General features: G+C 25.8%; 4 protein-coding genes across 4 annotated transcripts; 1 reads left to right on the top strand and 3 right to left on the bottom strand.

The window, feature by feature from the left end:
- Window positions 1-73: 73 nt before the first annotated feature.
- On the bottom strand, window positions 74-327 carry EIN_265170 (hypothetical protein; the record flags this gene model as incomplete). Its single annotated transcript, XM_004185008.1, has 1 exon — window positions 74-327. A coding segment is annotated over one exon (254 nt), but the record flags the coding sequence as incomplete, so codon positions are not given.
- Window positions 328-1,712: 1,385 nt separating this feature from the next.
- On the top strand, window positions 1,713-2,654 carry EIN_265160 (elongation factor 1-alpha, putative; the record flags this gene model as incomplete). Its single annotated transcript, XM_004185007.1, has 2 exons — window positions 1,713-2,371; window positions 2,483-2,654. The coding sequence occupies 2 exons, from the start codon at window positions 1,713-1,715 to the stop codon at window positions 2,652-2,654; spliced, it is 831 nt and encodes a 276-aa protein (XP_004185055.1).
- Window positions 2,655-14,266: 11,612 nt separating this feature from the next.
- On the bottom strand, window positions 14,267-15,992 carry EIN_265150 (rab5, putative; the record flags this gene model as incomplete). The annotated part of the gene is made up of 6 exons (XM_004185006.1): window positions 14,267-14,354; window positions 14,696-14,730; window positions 14,787-15,033; window positions 15,449-15,491; window positions 15,760-15,814; window positions 15,858-15,992. The coding sequence occupies 6 exons, from the start codon at window positions 15,990-15,992 to the stop codon at window positions 14,267-14,269; spliced, it is 603 nt and encodes a 200-aa protein (XP_004185054.1).
- A 2,252-nt stretch (window positions 15,993-18,244) lies between these two features.
- EIN_265140 (hypothetical protein) lies at window positions 18,245-20,332 on the bottom strand (the record flags this gene model as incomplete). Its single annotated transcript, XM_004185005.1, has 1 exon — window positions 18,245-20,332. The coding sequence occupies one exon, from the start codon at window positions 20,330-20,332 to the stop codon at window positions 18,245-18,247; it is 2,088 nt and encodes a 695-aa protein (XP_004185053.1).
- Window positions 20,333-21,278: the final 946 nt, after the last annotated feature.

The raw sequence follows: 21,278 nt of genomic DNA, 5'->3' as shown, positions 1-21,278 counted from the left end.
ACCGATTCGCTTCTTTAACCATTTTTGTTTGACATTTTCAAATGAAATTTTTGATGCAGAAGAATAACACAACAAAAATACAATATTGTTAAAATAAGACAATCGTTCTAATCGATTAAGGTCATTTGTATCATTGGTGTCTAAAAATGATATTTCAAATTTTCGTTTATCATAAGAATTACAGACTTTATTAATTCCAAAAACATTTGGGAAGTACGAATTTTTAACATCATTATATATATTGACATATGAAAGACAGAGCGATGTTTTACCAACGTTATTGTCGCCAATGAACACCAATTTAATTGGAATAACACTTGTTGACATATTATTAATAGTAAATGTAGTTTAACACTTATATAATTAGTTTTTACCGTTTATATTTTTATACTTTTTTTCTGGTATTAATAACCAGATTTATTTGTATAGTATCAATTCAAATTCCTATTTTAAAAATACACAGTTTAATATGTTTTTATTATTTCAGAAATGTTATATAAACCATTTTATATAAAGATGTAATTTTTTGTATTAATGACAATTGTGTTTTGTTGTTTATGTGAATTAATACAAAAATAATGATATACTTGACAATACAAAGTGGTAAAATGGTTGGTTAAAGTCAATTTTTAGTCATCAAAGTACGTTTTTGTTATATAGTTCGTATATTATAAAAAAATGATTTTTATCAATATTTTATAGTTATTATATTAATATGGTTTAAAAAGTACTTAAGTTATCGTAATTCTTAATATTATTATAATAAACAAATATAGATATAATCTTTCATAATAAGACCAAATTTAATTGTTGTGATTATATTTTATTACTAAATTGTGGCTTTCAGTATCGTTATTTTAACCATTAAACAATTTTATAGTTAAATATATGGTCTAGTTTTATTAAAAAAGATGTGTTTTAATAATTGTATTGCTTTTTATATGAATAAAGACTGATATAATGTTCTAATATGCCGACTCGATACGTATCAAATTATGTCAAAATATTGACAAAATCTATATTTGATGTTTTAATTTATGTAAGTAATATAATGGATTTTTACAATAATTATAATAACAAATAAATTAATTCTAAAAATACAATTGTAAAGTTAAAACTCAAACATTGTATAAAAACATTTTTATAATATTGGTTTATTCAATGTAAGTCAGTTTTATAACAAATCCAAACAAGATGTCCAATTCGAATGAACACCTCAATATTGTTGTTGTCGGTCCTTTTCAAAAAGGAATGGTACATTTCTTGGACATCTTTTTGCTAGCCTTCAAATTATTGATCAACGAACGATAGATTGATACAAAAGAGAATGTATTGAAATACAAAGACCGAATTGTGAGTATGCTTGGGTCTTTGAAAAGACCAAAGGAGAAAAATGGGAAGCGTTAACAAATATCCAACTAACAAAAGGAATTATTGCCAAAAACAGTATATTATTAAAGGAAAAACTAAGTTACGACCAATTACGACGCACGACTATGGAAGAGTTTGAAAAAATGAATATTTCATTTATAGACACTCCAGGCAATATAAAGTACACCAAAAATACGATACGTGGTATTCACAAAGGAAACGTCGCATTTCTAGTTGTTTCTGCCTCACAAAAATTTGACGATTAAAAAGAAGCAATTATTGAAAAGTTGATACTATTAAAAGCCTTTTTAGTTGGTTTAGTAGCAGTTATTATCACTAAAATGGGTAAAGTGAAATACTCTGAAATTCGTTTTGAAGAAACAAAATACAAAATTTTGGACCTTTTAAAACTCGTTAGAATTAAAAGTGAAAATGTCAGATTTATTCCAATTGATGGACTTAGAGGAGACAATTTGACAGTTTCTTCAGAAAACATGACATGGACTATCAACAAGACCGGAACAGTCACCGACCAACTTAACACACTCAAACCCCCAGAAAGAAGTCGACTTGACACAGGGCCTTTCAGAATAACAGTAGAAGATGTCTACAAAATTAGTGGAGTTGGAACTGTGTTAGTTGGAATTGTCGAGAGTGGAATTGTACGTGCAAACCAACTTTTTACAGTGTCTCCAAGTAGACTTTCAACCAAAACAAAAAGCGTTGAAATGATGGGTAATCCTATTTCTGAAGGAAAAGCAAAAGAGTTTGTTGGTGTGAATGTTGCAAATACAACGTGCAGAGACTACAATATAGGAGAGGTTCTTTCTGATCTCAACTGTTTTGCTGTCAGATGTGAACAGTTTGTCGCACAAATCAAAATTGTAGATGACAGGATAGTAAAGACGGGGTTGGCTCCAACTATGAACATCCATTTGGCACAGGTGCCTTGTGTAGTACTTGATATAGTAAAAATATCGAAAAATGCACAAGAAAAAAAGTTAATTAGTATTAATTAAAAAATTATTGCAGTTGTCACTATAATGTTGATTAAACCAGTTTGTGTTGAGACTTTCAATGATTTTCCTAAATTGGGGACTTTTGTTCTGAGAGATAATGGAAAAATAGCAGCTTATGGTGGTGTTGAAAAAACAATTATGAAATACTGCGCAAAACATAGTGTTTTCGCTGGAAAGAAACACGTTATTATTGGTAATTTTTTTGTAAAAAAATGTGTTACAGTTAATGGAAAAAAGGGGAATGCTAATCTAAATATTAATTAATTTAATATTATTAATAATAAATAATTAATATGAATTTATTTTGGGTTTTTCATCAGGGCTGCAAACCTCAATTAAATAATCGTTTTTTGAAAAAAAAATAATGGCATTTTATCTTTTTGGATAAAATAAATAATCTTATTCACAAAAGAATTTTTTTGCTCAATTTGATGAAAATAATCATAAAAATTAAAAAATATGCTGTTTTGGGAATGTTTTTGAATAATATGCTCAAAACTGCATTTTATTTGGTTCTTCAAATAATAAAACCAAAAGTGTTTTGAAAAACAAATAATAACCAGAAAAAACAAATAAGAAAAATTTAAATATTTAAACCAAAAACTAAAGAAAAATAAAACAAATAAGTTTTTGAGAAAAAATTTTTATTGAATGGCATAAATAAATAATAGGAAAATGTCATTGGAATTAAGAAAAATAAAAACGTTGTTATTACATTCTGTGTTAGAAAATGATATATAATTTAACTTGTTCAAACCTTAAAGTAATCACGGTTTTATTGTATTCATTAAACATGAATCAGTGTATCAAATAAAACACAAAAAGAGTTTTTACAGTAGGAGGAAATATGGGTATGCTAGAAAAAGTAGGATGTTTGTAACTATTGGTTAATTTCAACTGAAAAATAATAAAATTACTATTAATTTTAATATAAATTATTAATAAAAAAAATAACAGAATGAAAAAACCGAATAAATTTATATTAATTATTTATTATTAATAATATTAAATTAATTAATATTAAGATGAGCATCCCACTTTTTCCGTTAATTGTATATGTTTTTCAATTAAAACATTAACATGATTATAACCAAAATATGAAAAAAGTGATTTAAAATCTTGACACAAATTAATTTATATGACAGTTTGTTGTTTCATTGAATGATAATTATGATATATAAATTGACATTGCAAGGTTGGACGATACCATGTATATATTTATTTTTATGTTAATTTCGTTGTGTTCTAAACAGCACATTTGATAATGAAAACATGATAATCGTTTTTATTCAAAATTCAATACAACTTGTTGACAACTTTGGATCGAGTTGCACAAAATTTAACAATTTGTTTTGACTTACAAAAACAATTTATTTCATTTCAAAAATAAATAATATTTTTAATTAGTTATGTGTATAATCTTTTTCCAAACACATTTAAATGGTCGTTGAAATTTGTGTTTTTAATGTTACATTATTATATTATCATTTTTAAAAACAAATTGTTAATGTTGGATATTATGATCATTTTCTTTTTTATTTAAAATTTAAAACGTGTTAGATTTAAGTAATTTATTTAAATATGTATTTTGAGTACATGTCAAATAACAATACACTTGCTTTATCGAGTAGTACATCATTTTGTTTTATATCTAATTAAAACACTTCAAAAATTTTATTTATTATTATTAAGTAAAGAAACAAGTAATGTCTGTTGATGAAAACACAACACATCAAACAATTAAATGTTCATATTTATGTTATATAAATAATTCAAAAAAAAAATTAATTGTGATACATTACAATTTTACAAAAATTAACTTTTTTAAAAAACATAATATTAAATGGTATAACAAATTGTTATTTGTCTTTTTGTTTTCTGTGTGTTTTTATTTCTGAATAAATAATCATTTATTACTATAATTTATTTAAGTATTTTTTGTTTGACACAAACAACAAACTATTACCATTGATTTAATTTACTAAATTTTAAAACTATTAAATAAACATGGAGATTTGTTATAGCTTTTCAAAACCACATGAAACTATTCTTTCTATTCCTCATTATTTAAATGGTTTTCTTTTTTACCATAATTTTAGAATGTGTATAGTTTGGACGATTTTGCGGCTAGCCATTTTTTATCACTACTGGCTGACAAATCCTAATTAATTTATTCAACGAATTAAAAATAATAGTTCCAAACACAAATTCTGGCTAAAAATAATCAAAAATTAACACGGGCTAGCCACCAGTTGAATCTGGTTTGCAGCCCTGTTTTTCATTTTATTTATTTTTTGATTAATAATTTATATTAAAATTAATGATAATTTTATCATTTTTAATTGAAATTGATCAAAAGTTACGCGAATTATTCTTTCTCTGGCATCGCCTTATTTCCTCCTACTGTAATTAATATTTTCTTTATAATAGTAACAATTATAATAATATAAAATAAATACTAATGTTTTTGATAAAGATCTGTTGTTGTTAAAAATACAGTTAAAACCTGCGCCATATTTGCACTGGCTTACGTGGCAATACCTTTTACAAAAAAACATGGATAAAATGAGATAAAATGATAAAATAAAAAGAAAAGTTAAAGGAAAAAAATTGAAAAAATTGATATTTCATCCAAAAAGTTATAAAGAAAAAAACATATTAGAAAACAAAAATCATTTAATAGTTAGCTCAAATAATATACAGATTTGAATTCATACAATTGAAAAAGTTATAACGGCATAAAATAGTTTTATGTTAATTTCATTTAATATAAAGTAATAATAAAAAATGATGTGTAAATGTGATAATTTATCTATTTATATGTTTCAAATAAATAATAAATTTAATAAAAGACTTGCATGCATATATTCAGAAAATTGAAATTTTTTATATTAAATTCTATTGTGGGGTATATTTATTTAATTTTATAAACGAAATATATCAAAAATTTAATACATTTTATTATAATTATACGATTCATATTAAAAAGAAAAATCGAAAATGTTTTTAAAACATTTTATTAAAAATAATAAGTTTAATAACATATTAAATACAGAACTTTTTTTGTATGATTAAGTTTATTATAATTGAATTGATAATTACACATTTTATTAGTTATTAATATTGTACTATTATTATTAAATCAGAATTCAAACGAATTAATTTTAATAATTTTTATATCATTTTGAATTACATATAATATTATAACTTATAACTAATTGAAAAACGATCCAAACCAAACCCACCTTAAGAACAAATCAATTACACTTTTGATATGTTATTAACTTTTGAATTGAATGATTATTTAATACATAAATTATGGGTTTAATATTTATTAAATTACAAACATATAATATATTATAATTTAATAAAAAATATTTGATAATTACTGGACTTCTATACAAGACAAACAAAAACACATAACAACACAACAATAACAAAAAAACAAAAAAATGAAAGACATTTTAATAAAAAAGTAAAGTTTATAAATTTAAACACAAATAGTAGTCAATTGCATTATATTGAATGTTGTGGAAATTAAATACATTGTGAAAAATAAATATTGTTTTTAGTCGACACTACCAACGTTAAATTTTCAATTGTTTCATTTTTGTTTTATAAGTATTTTTTACTTAATGCTGCATTGACTTAAAACCATCAAAAATGCATTCATTATTGATAATAGCAAGTCAGTTTCTTCATCCACACTAAGAATTTTTATATTCAGTGTTGTTGAAAATGGAAATAATATATTATTTGTTATGTTCTGTTATTTTTTTAATTGATATATTATTATATTGTTTATTATTTTATTTTAATAAATTTATTAATATTTATAATAAATAAACAATGATATTTTATTTGTTTTTTGTAATTTTTCTCAGCCGATGTGGCTATTTAATTTACCTTTATGTTGGTCAAGTGATCAACACAAAATGATGTTTTATCATTTATTATGTTAATAATTAAAACATTTTTATCATTTATTTTTTATATAAAACCAATCTTTGAATTGTGATCAGTCGGGACTATATATTCAAGTGTTGTTATGTGTTTTGGAATTACCAATTGAGTTTTGTATTTATTAACACGATAAGTATCGGAATAATCCCGTTTTTAGCCAGAATAATTAAAATACGATTAAAAACACTTTCAGATTTTAATAAAAAACGTTTCATTTTAAATGACACATGTTGTTATATTTTTTGTTGTGGCTTTTGTTTTTAGTAAAAATTTCATTCTCATTATACTAACACTTATAACACTGGTTTAACTCTCCAATATCACTATAATACAATCATATGGATTGGAGTTATAATATTTCACGTTTATTGTGTTTTAAAAAGATGTGTTTGAGAAAAAAAAACACATTTCATCATTTTTATTGTTTTTTAATAAATAATTAGCTCATTATTACCATTGAAATGATTTGGTTTAAAAATACGTTTGATGTTTTGATATTTCTTGATTTTTCTTGAATAGATTTATGTAAAAAAATTCAAAAAGATGGTTCTACAAGTTTATAATGTGTTTTATTGGTCAAAACAAAGATTCAATTGCTTTAAGAAATTTCATTTAAAAAATAATAAGTTTTTTTTCTCTTTTTCTTATAACAATTTTTATGTATTTTGTTTTTTAAATTGTTATATGGGCTAGTGCAGGTATATAGCATGTCTTAAGTTATAATTTGTAGAGTCAGTTTGTTAAAGTTGTTTCTCTCCAAACGTTGTTTTTAGTGTTTTATTATTAGAACCATTAAACAGTTCTCACAATAAACAAAACTGTCGGCAAATAACAATAATGTTTACCATATTAAACTCATTTCTTAGCAATTCCCGCTTTAAAACAAATTCAAAGAGTTAAAAAAAGAAATAATTGGATAAAAGCAATACCAAAACAAAAAAAAAAACGTAAACCCTAATAATCCCACATTTTGGTAATTATTTAACTCTATTATCTATTACCTTTTATTTACAAAATAATATGTTCAGAAAAGATAAAAAACAAAAAACTGGATGAATAAATAAAATTAAAATAACACTTTTGAACACAAGCAAGACATAATTTTTATTCTGAATCATTAATTAGCTTTTTAAAAAACAAGAAAATGAAAATATGGCATCAAGCTTATTTAATGATATTTTTGAACATATCAGAGATTATGGTGATGTTAAATTTAAATTTTTCCAACTCAAAAAAAGTTATTAATCCAAAGCTTTTTTGAAATGAAACATTACAAGAAAGCTTTCATTAACATTTCTACGTTTAGTTGAAAGCATTAAACAAACGACAAATTGAGTTCATTTTTTTTCAAAAATATAGTAACAAAACAGAACACATACAAATTAATAAAACTAAATTATAATTCAAAGGTTTAGTTTTTATAATGATTACTAGAGCCAAGTGTTTTTAGAGTACTTGGCTCTTGTAATTCTATATTTAAATTATGTTTCCAAAAGGCATTTGTGAGTTTTGTTATAAAGTTCACTGGTCGAAACCACATTGGCCCACGCTATATTATACCATTTTATAGAAAACGTCCGTTATCATAAAAATAGAATAAATAAATTGAATTGAGTGTAATTATAAAAAAACCGTCTTTAAAAGCTATCATTTAATCGGCAAATATTGGAAATATTTATCCAATAAAAACTCCCCACATTGATTTCACAGAAAACATTACAATAAAACATTTTTTATAATAATAACTTGATATACTTGTATTTTAATATTTGGTATTCTCCACACAAAATAATCATTTTTTCGTGGTTTTCTGAATCCATCTTTTTCAAAATATTAAATATTGATTTAAATAACCCAAAAATACTTGTTTTCAATCAATTATTAATCAAAGTAATATTGTTTTTATTTATTATAATATAAAAACTTTCAATTTATGAATAAATAAATCTAAACATATACTTTGTTTTCAAATTAATTGATATATTATGTGTTTTTTACAAAAATAAAATAAATTACTAAACTATTTCTTACTATTTATTAATCTTTTTGACATTAAAACATGTATTTTTTTAAAAAATCAATTTAACCCTTTGTGTTAATCTCTGACTTAAAACAACAAACATGGTTGAGCGTCACCAAGTGTTTTTTGTTGAATCAAACGCAGAAACCCACTTCCACATTATGAAGGGTATTTTTTTTATCCAAAAGACAAATCAAGAATAAGTTTTTCTTGTAAACAGTGTGGCTGTTCGATTAAACTCATACAGGATGCCAATAATCCCGAACACTTTTATTTTGAAGGATCTCGACCAAATCATTTGAACAGTCACATGAACGACAGTTCATTTATAACACGGTTAGAGGAAATAAAGAGGATAAAAGATGCGGCAACAAATCCAGCACATAAATATAAACAAACAAAAGAGATTGTTAAGTCTGCAAATATTTCCCCAACATCTCGAATAACGTAAGTTGTAAATTGTCAAGAAATATGAGAAGTAAAGTATATAACACGTATTATATACAATCTTTTGAACAAACCGATTTAGGAAAGGAGATTCTACTCTACACAACTGAGAGTAAAAGTATTATGATTTTTTGTTCACAAGGAATGCTTGAAAAAGCCATTTTTGCAAATAAAATGTGTGTTGATGGCACATTCAGTAGCTGTCCTAAGACACATTATCAACTCGTAACACACCACATTGTTTGCTCTTCCAATTTTTCGTTTCCATTTTTATTTGTTTTGCTCGACAAAAAAGATTATTCTGCGTATTCATCAGTGTTAAAGATTGTTGATGACATCTCATACGAAAGATATAAAATGAAAGTTTTTGATAGAGATACTCTAATTATTTATTCTGATTTCGAAGTTGGATTTATTAAGTCACTCAAAGAACTGTCTTGTTCAATGAAGGGGTGCTTTTTCCATTTTTGTCAAGCTATTTGGAGAAACGTCCAAAAGCTTGGGTATGGTGAAGAGTATAATAAAAATGGACAATTTGCAAAAAAATCAGGAGATTGATGGTTTTGGGGTTTTTGAAAGCTGAAAATTATTCTACACACTTTCATGAATTAAAGGAGGAAACAATAAAAAATAAATCATCTGAAAGAATTTATAAATACTTCGAAGAAACTTGGATGAACACAAATATGATCAACATTTGGTGTCATCATAACTCAATGATGAAGACAAATAATATATGCGAATCTTTCCACAGTATGTTAACAAGAAAAGTTCCAGTAATAAAACCAGAATTTGGACGGTTTGTTGACTTTTTAGTTGATGTTATGAAAGAGAGTGAAGCAAAAATAATTGCAGAAACACACAGCCCAAAGTCAAAGAATGATAGACGTGATAAACTGACCAAAGAAATTCAAATTAAAGTAGAAAGATTTTAATGAAGATGGAGTTTTGGGAGGGTCAGTCTCGAGTTTGTTGGACACAACCTTTTGGATGTTACATAAAAAACTTCTATTAAGTCAACTTTTATCGAAGAAGACACTGTGATTAACATGGAAGAAACTCGTGATTTCTGAAAACAGCTTTTTTTTCGTATGATCAAGTTGAAAGCTTCCAAACTGATGCATTTATTTCCAACTTTGTAGATCATTCAGTGTCAATACCAAATTCTTCAAGTTGCTTAGAGATTAACAAAACATTGAGAAAAAGACCTCAAAAAGTTGGATGTTGTCTGCTAACTAAAAGACAGAAAAAATGAAAAGTTCAAAAAGTTACAAGTTTAAAAGACCCATTGAAAAGTAAGTCACCAATTTTAAGTCGTTTTTTTATATTTTTATATCAATATAAACACTTGATTTGAACCATACAACTTTGTTATTTAAAATAATAATAATGACAATTAAACCTGATTTATACTTCAGTTAGAAATAAAGACGTTTTGAATTATCATGGTATTGATTATAAAAAGTTTATGTTTGAATAATTGATTGAAAACAAGTATTTTTGGGTTATTTAAATCAATATTTAATATTTTGAAAAAGATGGATTCAGAAAACCACGAAAAAATGATTATTTTGTGTGGAGAATACCAAATATTAAAATACAAGTATATCAAGTTATTATTATAAAAAATGTTTTATTGTAATGTTTTCTGTGAAATCAATGTGGGGAGTTTTTATTGGATAAATATTTCCAATATTTGCCGATTAAATGATAGCTTTTAAAGACGGTTTTTTTATAATTACACTCAATTCAATTTATTTATTCTATTTTTATGATAACGGACGTTTTCTATAAAATGGTATAATATAGCGTGGGCCAATAAAAACAGTATCAGTTCACCATGTTTAAAACTTTTTAATTTTGTTACTTGGTCTATTACAAAACAAAAAATCAAAGTTTTTAAATTCAACAACTGATAGTTTTTTAATTTATAAGAATTTTTATAGTTAAAATATAGTTTCTAATAGATTTTTGAACCTTTAACTGTTTATTTTTAAAAAAATATAACGGAACTAAATAAAAAAAAATGAATAAAATTTGCAATAAAATGTATAGGAGTTGAATTTTAATTTGATATAATACTTGGTGTGTCGCTTTATTTATTTATAATTACAGATAGCATAATTATTGGGTGTCAGACTTTTTACTTCAAAAAGTGTACATTTGTTTAAATAACAAAATTTAAACAAAAAAATAAAAAAAAATAAAAAACAAATATCGATCCAAAAAAAACATTCCCCACAAATCCATTTTCAATTCAAATTATTCATGTCGTCGTTCCTTTAAAATTGATGATTAATATGTCACCTGTATTTATTCAACAACATCCAGAAATTACAAAACCGACAAAAGTGAAAAAATTAATCATTTGAATTTATTGTTTTGAAGAAATGGTTAACATTGTGTTTTGTGCCAAATTCAATTATGAAAATAATTCACCAAACAAAACAAACTATACATTGAGAGATATTAAAAACGCCGAAGAGATATTAAACTTTTTTGAGTATGATTCTTTGTTTTTCAAAATTAAATCTGGAAAAGAACAGATTGGTTTATTGTACTCTTCATATGGAAATGTTCCAGTGGTTACATATAGAGTTGTTAAAGTATTGTTTGGAATTCACAATAAAGTAGTTCAGAAAGAGATATTACAATATACTGAAGACTTAAATTGGGTAGTAGGAGTGTGGGAAGACCAAGTTTTTTTGATGATATAACAGAGTATATAACAAATTCATGTGTCAAGTATTGTTCAAGAGAAAAGCTTGCCCTCACAATGGCGTCTTCTGAAAAATTGGTAGAAATAATAACAGAAAGAAAATTCAACTAAGAAACAATAAGAAAATGGGTACTCAGAACCTTTAAACTAAAGTCAGTGGCAAAAAAACCGGAAGATATTGGGAGACTGTCAATTAATCCTACTGAAGTAGTAGAAAACTATATCCAATAAGCTCAACTTAATGGGACATATTCTCGATTTGTTTTTAATGTCGACAAAATTGGTTTTCAAGATTTTGCTGATCAAAAACTGTAAAAGTGCTTGTATCAGACAATGTTGAAATTGAAAATATCAAAATTAGTGTGGAAAGATCAAATAAAAGATTAACTGTTATTTGCATGATTTGTTTGGATGGGTCATTGGTTTGCACAGGTGTCATCATCGCCAATAAATCAATCAACGTAGATTTAATCAAATCTAATTCAGACGTCTCATTCTTTTATTGTAGTACTGGGTTCGCAACCAAAGATATATTTGTCGAATGGATGTTTACAGTGGTTGTACCGTTCATCATTGCAAAACGTTTTCTTCTCAAGATTCCCCATGATACTGTTGCAGTTATTACTATGGATGGTTTTAGCCGTCATGACTTTGATACACTCAAAAAAGAACTGCAACGGTATCACATTGTACTCCATAAATATACTGCTCATTGCTCTCATCTTGTTCAACCGCTAGACCTGGCATTGTTTGGAGTCTGGAAAAAGAAAAGCAACATGAGAACTCCTTTTTTCCGTACATCAGTGGAAAGTTCTTCTCTTTCAGTTGCATTAAAGAGAACGCCAGTCATAAACAACAGTGCTTTTACTGTTCCAATTGATGATTTAGAAGAACCCAATATCAATTTGAGAGGAGCTCTCGAAGAAATAGTAAAATGTATTGCAATGGAGAGCAACATTGCTAGAGATGCCACCAAAGGCAAACAAGAGAGAGTCGCTACTGGTGAGAGACTTAAATTATCAATTTATAAAATCATTAATGCAAGGACATCTCAGCCACACATGAAGTCATTGTGTCTTCTTTTAAAAGAGCAGGTATTATTTTTGTTTTTAAAAATGATGGTTTTAAAATGTACGTTGACATTAGATCAGCAAGTCGTTTAATAGAAGAGTACAAACTATTTTTTCAAACCAATGTATTCCCAATGACAAACATTATGAGCGTTTTGATGGTTCCAACAGATGATGTCAAGTTGTTTAATGTGTCAAATTTATAACAAGGACGAAGAAAGATAAATAATACTCTTCTTCTCGAACACATCCAGACTATGTCAAATATGCTTGAAGATAATACGAGAACATTTTCTAATATTAAGAGTTTGATAGAAAAATGTGTAGAATTGAACAAACCACTTTAATAAATGATAGATTTGATGGACAAGTTTTGACACTTCTGGAGTATTTTAAACTTAGTGAAGAAGACTGGAGAGTTCTTTAAAATGTAGACAATGATTGTAAAAACGAGTTTTTTCATATAAGTCATTTCGTTTTTTTTATTTAAGAGTTTTTCTAAATAAGAAAAAAAAAACAAAGGGATTTGGTTTTCTGACACCCAATTTCCATGAATTAAAAATAAATGGGCGCATAAATCCCGAATTAATAAATAAATAATCAAAACAGTCAATTGAATTTTTATTTATAGAGCGTTGACACTTAATATTTCTTTGACACCCAATATTTATGTTATCTGTAAATTGAATGATAAATAAAAATATTATAACATTATAAACAAAACTATAAAATATTCTATTAAAAACCCTTTAAATAATACAGACTTATCATTGGAAAAAGAGTGAATAACAGAGCCAACAAAACACTTAAAATTTTACCTTTATTTTAGAGAACTTAAACAGTATCTTTGAACTAAAAAACATAAGATGTTTGTTATTTGTATTAAATTGAATTGAAAACACAAATTAACAAACTAGAAGTGGCTCTGTGCCACAACGACCCGACGGAACAACCTCCACATCTCCAACTCAACAGTTTTAAACCAGCCAACTCTCGCCGATTGAACGGTCTCAACTAGAAATCGTCATTTTGGCATAATTTCTAAGGCGTTTGTTGATTACGACAAAAAAAACGAGAAGATATTTAAACTAACTGATTTTGTTGGTTTTATTTTCGTTTTGATTTGGAAAAAGTAAAACATAATATGAAAAAGAAAATGTTATTGGTATGTTTATTAATGTTCTATTTTAATATTTAATTTTTATAGAAGATTTGGCCATTATTTAGTAGATTCTGAGGTGAACAACGTTTGGGGAATAAACAACGGTATCCGATTGTCTCTACCTGTATTTATTTTATATAAAACATAAATTATTTTTGAATTATATTTTTGAAAAAAATACAAAATAGATCATTTTTATTAATTATAAAATAACTTGATAAAACAACGCTTTTAATTATTAAAATTATTATGTAAACGATAAATAAAAAAAATAAATGACATGTAAAATAAATAAGATGTTAAAAATAATATTACAGTAAAAAGCATCCATTTGTGGATTTTTAAACAGAGAATAATATTTATTTGTGGGTATATCATGGAATTGTGAATTTAAATTCTTTTCACTATTTTAAACATTAAAAATAAAAGATTTTAATGATATTAGAATATTTTAATAATAAAAATACTACAATTTTTATTTAAGTATACCTAAATTTAAAGTTCCAAAGCAAAATAATAATTTGTGGGTTTTGCATTAGATTGGTCCATTGACTTACAAATAGACGTCACCCACAACAAGACACTTTTTATTGTATGATAATATTTTCGTAAAGAAAAGTTAAAAAACAAAACATAACAAAAAGTCTTTGTATTGAATTTTTAAAGAAATCGTTTTTCAGAGTAAGCCTTTTGTGTAAATAATATGTTTTAAAAGTCGTATGACCATTTTGTGATGCATTTTAATTAAATATTTTATAAATTAATCAATTATAAACAAAAACCATGTTAATTAAATATATATTACGTTTTCAATGTGATGATACAAATACGTTTTTGAATCATAAATGACAAATTATATTATCAGTTGGCATCATAAAAACGAATTTAAATAATAAACCAAAAAAGAATTAAACAACATCACACTTTTTGTTTTGGGGTATTTCTGTTTTTCTGAGGATCTGTGGTACATCATTATTTTTATTATCAATAAAATCAAACTCTTCGCCAATCACACATTTGTCAACGAGTCGACTTGTTCTCCTATTTCAACGTAAACACAACCATTCTCTTCTGCAAATTTTTTTGCTTCATTAATAGAAACAACTCGAAGACTGGTAAGATTAATTCGTGTTCCACATATGATATATTTCATGTAATTACCATTTTGTGTCATGTTTTTTACTTCATTAACAAGTCGATCAAGAAGTTGGAATGATTCCTTTTTATTTACAGAATAAAAGAAAATTGTGGCGTTTGCTCCTCTGATAATTATTTATCATTTTAATATATAATTTAAATAGTCAAATTCAAATTAATTTAAATGTGTTATTTTAATTTTTTTCTCATCTTTGCATTTGTTATTTTAAATTACATTTTAATATTTTGTTTATTGATTTTCTATTATTATTTTTTTTTCGTATTAGTTGAGCTTAATTTGTTATTCTAGTGTTTTTGAATAACAATTACATAAATAAAGACACATCATTTTTTTTCAATTGAATTTGTTAAAATAACGAATACTATTTTATATTTTTTTCAATAACAACACGTAATATGTATTTATATTGTTTTTAGAATCTTATTATTGTATTTTTAATTAATAACAACTATCAATCGCAATAATGTTAATTATGTTAATGTAATGACACTTTTAAAACTACAAATAATCAAACAAACCTGTAATACATTGGTAATAGACTGCGATATCGTTCAACTCCGGCTATTTGATTAATCTTATTTATTAATTTAAATTTTTTTAAACGAAAAACAAACATATTCTATTCATATTTTGAATAGAATATGTCAAAATTTAAATTCTAAATAAAATACATATTGTTTAGTATAATTACCTCTTTATATTAGATATTTATAAATAATATACTATTATTATAATAAATAGTAAAAATTCGAATGAAATATAATATTTATAATGATTCATTCTTTACTTTTAAAATATTTTGAATATAATATAATTTTAAAAAACAAACCAGTATCCCAAAATTGTGCTTTAACAAACATCCGGTCAACATAAAACCATTTTGTCTATTGTTTAAATTGTATTTAACACAATAAATATGTAACAAACTGTGAACGCGGCGCCAATTGTATTGATTGTGTTTGTGTTTAAATCACCACGAATTCCAGTGAGAGTAACTGTTTTACCAGTGTTTGTGTCGCCCAACAGTACAAACTTTTCTATAGGGCCTTTGTAATCGTCCATTTTATTGTTTTAAAAGTTCTTTTGCATTGTTTTGTTTATTTCAAATTAGTGTTTTGTTTAAACATTTATAATTTAATTATTTAATATTTTTAAATATAATGTTTAATATTTGTCTTAATAATATAATTTTTTTTGGCTTTTTAGTGCTATTAAAAATATATTGATATATGCAAACGTGTTATAATTAATTATTTTCTAACTCTTAATTCAATATATTATCTCATTAGTTTTACTTTTATGAAATAATTGAATTTTTAATTGAATTTTTGATAAATATTTTTTATTTAAGAACTAAATTTTAATAATTCTTTTTATTTGAAATACTAGTTTTCATAAATTTTTGGTACTTTAATTATGTGTTATAGTAGAATGTTTGACAAAAGTATATTTATAATAAATTCCTGGTGACATCAAACATTATCGCTATCAGTATTACATTAAATTGGGTTTTTATTGACATTAAAACCCAATTTATTAATGATTTTTTTGGATTTTGATTTAAATTGATTTTTAAGTTAAATAATAATAAGTAATTATAAATACCAACTTATAAAATCCATTCAATTAATTTTATGTTATTTTAAAAAAAAATAAAACCAAGAACTTAAAAAACAATGAAAAGACTTGATAGTTACCACATAATGATAGTTTCACAATACTTTTCAATGATAAGTGACTTCATCAATTTAGAAACTGTTTGCAAAAAGTTTTATACAAATCTTTCCAAGTTTCACTTTAACCCAATACCTATTACACATCAAACATTAAAACACTTTCCAGCTATTGAAACACTCAATTTGTGGTCTTCGTCAGAATGTAACTTTGGAAACACATTTATGTCTTCAAATCAACAAAAAGAACACACAAACATGTTGAATTCTTCATTAGAACCAATACAACACAACACTCAAGTGCATTTTTATAAAGTAAATGTGTGGTACATAGTCCCATATTCAGTTGTAGATATGAACAAAACAAACAACTTTGTATTTAAAAGAGTTTCGTTTTCAAACCATGACGCCTCTGTTTTTGGCTCAAAAATTCCGCCATGTGTGACACGTTTGGATGAGTCGTGTTTTTTTGGTTCTTTGATAATAGAGATTGATATCCCAAGTAAAGTGACATCTATTGGTATCAATTGTTTTGGTGCATGTTTTGATTTAATGAGAGTCACCATGCCAAAGTATCTCTCGGTCTTAGAAAGAGGTGCATTTTTTAGTTGTAGTAAATTGAGTGCTATAAATATTCCAAGTGGAATTGAAGTATTAGAAAGGTGGACTTTTAACGGTTGTAAAAATTTGAATCAGATTGAAATACCATTTGGAGTGACTAAAATTGGAGAAAACTGCTTTGATGGATGTGAAAAACTCACAAATGTTGTTATATCAAAAAGTGTGAAAATTATCAATAATAATTGCTTTATTAACTGCAAACGGCTGAAACAAGTAGTTATCCCTCTGAGTGTCGAAAAACTCAATTTAAGTAGTTTCGATAGCTCAACTCGTGTTTGTTTTGAGAAAAAAGGGTGTGTTTTTAATTAAGAGATTTGAAAACTTGTTTTAGTATAAATTTGCCATGTCAGGGGATTTTTTGCTCTAAATTAAAAAAATGATAAAATGTTAAAAACAATTAAAAATTTTTATTTTTTTAACACATCTACAGTATGGACATTTGCTTTATCTAAAAAGATTGATGTTTTGTCAATTTTGAAATTGTTTTTGGATGATTTTATACAAAAACAGAACTTTTAAAATTATACTCATTTGATGCTTAAAGTCTCTACACTACGCCTTTAATCAACATAAAGAGAAGTTTTGGTTATTGGTGTGTATTTTCTTATTTTTATATAAAATGGTAATACTTACTACCAGTTTGTCTTGTTGCCAAAGAAAATGTTATGTTGCAAAAGGTTTGTTAATGAGACAAACGATATCAACAAATTTGCGTTAAATAATGTTTACTGGGGAGTGAGATTCTTAATTTTGCCTGTGTCAAAATTATTAAAATAAGATGGGCAGTCATTGAAAATCGTTTTAAAACGTTTATTGTTATTCGTTTTGTTTTGTTTTTTTTATTTACAAAAAGATCTGTATAAAATCTAGTTTTCATATTCCAGCAATAAAAAAAAATGGCAAAAACAAGTGACTTCCTGGGGATAAAACGTTTTAAATCAATAATTAATAAAATATAAATATTTAAGGAAAAACATTTATTAATGTTAAAATTGATACCTTATGATTATCAAACCGATTTCAAATATCCTTGTCGATGGTTTTTAAGTCAAACACAAAAGGCCTTTTTCCGTAATTCACCGTTATTGGGTTTGTGATTCTAAATCCAATAGCAGCAGAAACTAGTGTAAAATCAGTTTTTACTTTACACATCAGCTCACTTTCAACTGTAAAAAACGCTTCTTTAGTGTTCATAATAAAACCGCACCCCACCGTTTTCTTCACGCCTGTAACAGAAGCAAACGCACATTTCTTTTCATTCACATTTTCAATTGTTTTGCCATCAAAAAATATTTTACCGTCGTCGGAATGCATTGCAACGGAGTGTTTTCTCCACCCGACTTGACTTCCTTCAAACTCTCTGTAATTTATTTGGTCTATTAATCCAATAGAAATGACACTATACCCCTCCACACTTATTTCAAAATAACTAATCCCTTTGATCACGTCAACTTCTTTCTTGTTGATATTTCTTACAACCAAGTTATCTGTAATATTATATGTACTCAAATAACGAGAAACGACCATATCTAATGTCTCTGAGTCGTGCATTTTTTCTGTTATGATTCCATTTTCAACTTCGACGCCATCAGTCATTGGAACAAATCGTCTCATCGAATAATTCGTCTTTTCATTTAAGTCATCTAAGTCATTTGAAACTGTCGAGTCACTATCAAATATCAAAATTTGGTTGAAAGTTGTATTACAAAATATTAAATTTTCGCTGCATTCAATGTAGATATTTCTACTCTTATTTATATTATTTGTATTGCATTTGTTATCATCTTTACTTTTTGGCGTGTTTATATCAGTGTTTGGAATATCCAATTCGCACATTTCAAAATCTTTGCAATACAATAAAATTACTTTTCTGATTAGATCGATTTTTCTTGTACACTTGAATTGTTGTACATTGTAACAAAAAATTGATTCAATTTGAGTGTTTGAGTTGCCTTTAAAAATGATATCATTTGATAAAAGAACACGTAGACTGGTGAGTTTCGGTAGAGCACAATTCTCATCAAATATAATATTTTTGCACTCTTTAATTGACAGTTTTTCGACACACATAAAGCTGTTTGTAAACTCAAAATTGAAGACTGTATTTAGAAACACAAATTTTACAGTTGACATATCAATTGGGAATTGAGTCATTTCATTCAAACGTGATTGACTCAGAATATACGTCTCTATGCATTTAGATATTTCCCAGATGTCATTCTGATATATGTTGTTCACTTGTTGTTGAAATAAAGTAGATGGGTAGACTTTATCCACGATGTGATCTATAACACGTTTTGTATCACCATAAATCTGTCCTTCTATACGCATTTTACCTTTATTACAATATATCTGTTCATTCCACTTCTCTCCCATCAAAGTATGTGCGTGAATATAATAATATTTTACTCTTCTAAATAAGTCACCAGAATTCTCTATTTCTTTTAAAGTAAGTTGCCGATAGAAAACGATGGAAATGTCATGTGTACCGTTGTCTGGTACACACAACAATATTCGACGCAATAAATTGACAATTTCTTCATTATAAAGCATTGCATACCCACGAAGAGAATTTGCGTGAATTATTTTTGGAAGATGCACATACTTGTACTTTCCATATTCAGTGTACTTCTCTAAATACAACGCTATTGAAGCCAAGTCTCCATATAAAGTGTTAACATGATTTAAAAGTAATGAGTTTGCGATCACAATGGATGCTACTTTTGTTGAATCATTTTCGTTGTCACCAAATGACGGTATTGTCGAGTCAAGTGTTATCGAAACTATTTTTGGAAAGATGTTTTGAATGGCGTTTTCTGTGAGTGAATTAGACGAATATAAAGACTCTAAATCAGGTGAACGAATACAAGATATAGATGGAAGAAATGAAAGAAGTGTTTCATCAAAACAAAAAACTGCAATCGTGTCGGGAGAAAAATGTTCAAGAAACCATAATAGTGACGGCGTATTACGAAATCGTGGAGTAAGTTTTAAGGAATGTAGAACATCTTCACACTTGTGGTTTATTAATAAGAAATGAATCAAATCTTCTTTGTAATGAAGTTCGAGCACAACTCGTACCAAAAACGAGAGTTCAAGAACAACCATATAATATTTAATTGTTAGTTTTTTTGTAATTTAAGACAAACAATCTTAAAATTCAAAAATATTTAAGTTACAATTTTTGTTTTACATTTAAATAAATAACAGTTAGGAAAATAATTGGTCTAATTTAATTTATTAGCATCTCAATTTCTTAATTTTAAGTCACAATTTCCTCATTATTTTATTTGGTGCATCTACATACAGTAAAAATTCAATCAGTGTGTAGGCTACTATTTATTGGTCAAAATAACACACTGATAGAATTTTTACTGGATTTATAATTGGTCTTTTTTCTAATTATAAACAAAAAAAATTAAGGAGAGCTTACTCATTAACAACATTTGAGTAAGCAAAATTATTTATTTTTAGAATAATAATTTTTTTCAATTAACACTTTAAATAACATTGAACAAAATTCAAAGGGTCTAAAAATCGGGCAAATGTCGAGTTTATTAAATAAATTTCCGTTTTTTAGAGTTTGTTTTATGTGCATTAACTATACACAAGCCAAAATAGGAAAATCATCAAAATTTTGATTAATATCCCAGGCCAAAACAAAAAAGGCGTTATTTTAAGTGTTAAAATCTTTCAACATTGTTTCACCAAATAATTCACATTTTTCTTATATGACATAACAACAAAGTAACAAAAAATATTAGGTTTATGATTTTTACTTTCTAAATTTGTGGTATGTCTTAATTGTACAATCATCATCATATAAAGAATAAACAATTTCAAAGTGTCTGTTGAACCTTTCAAAAACATTCGACAATGATAATAAATTGAATAATTCTTCGAAATCTACTCTGTTTAAATTTACCAATAAACGAAAAAAATTATTGTCACTATATTGTCAGTAAAATTCACTTTTTCTTCACTTTCGACAATTTTATTTTCAATTTCACCATTATCATTGAAAAATTCAAGTTATTCCATTAATCAACACAAC

Source organism: Entamoeba invadens (genome assembly GCF_000330505.1).
Source record: "Entamoeba invadens IP1 unplaced genomic scaffold scaff_1105074725681, whole genome shotgun sequence".
Classification (NCBI taxonomy): domain Eukaryota; phylum Evosea; order Mastigamoebida; family Endamoebidae; genus Entamoeba; species Entamoeba invadens.
The sequence above is the reverse complement of the archived record's forward strand: the minus strand, read 5'-3'. Positions and strand labels throughout refer to the sequence as shown.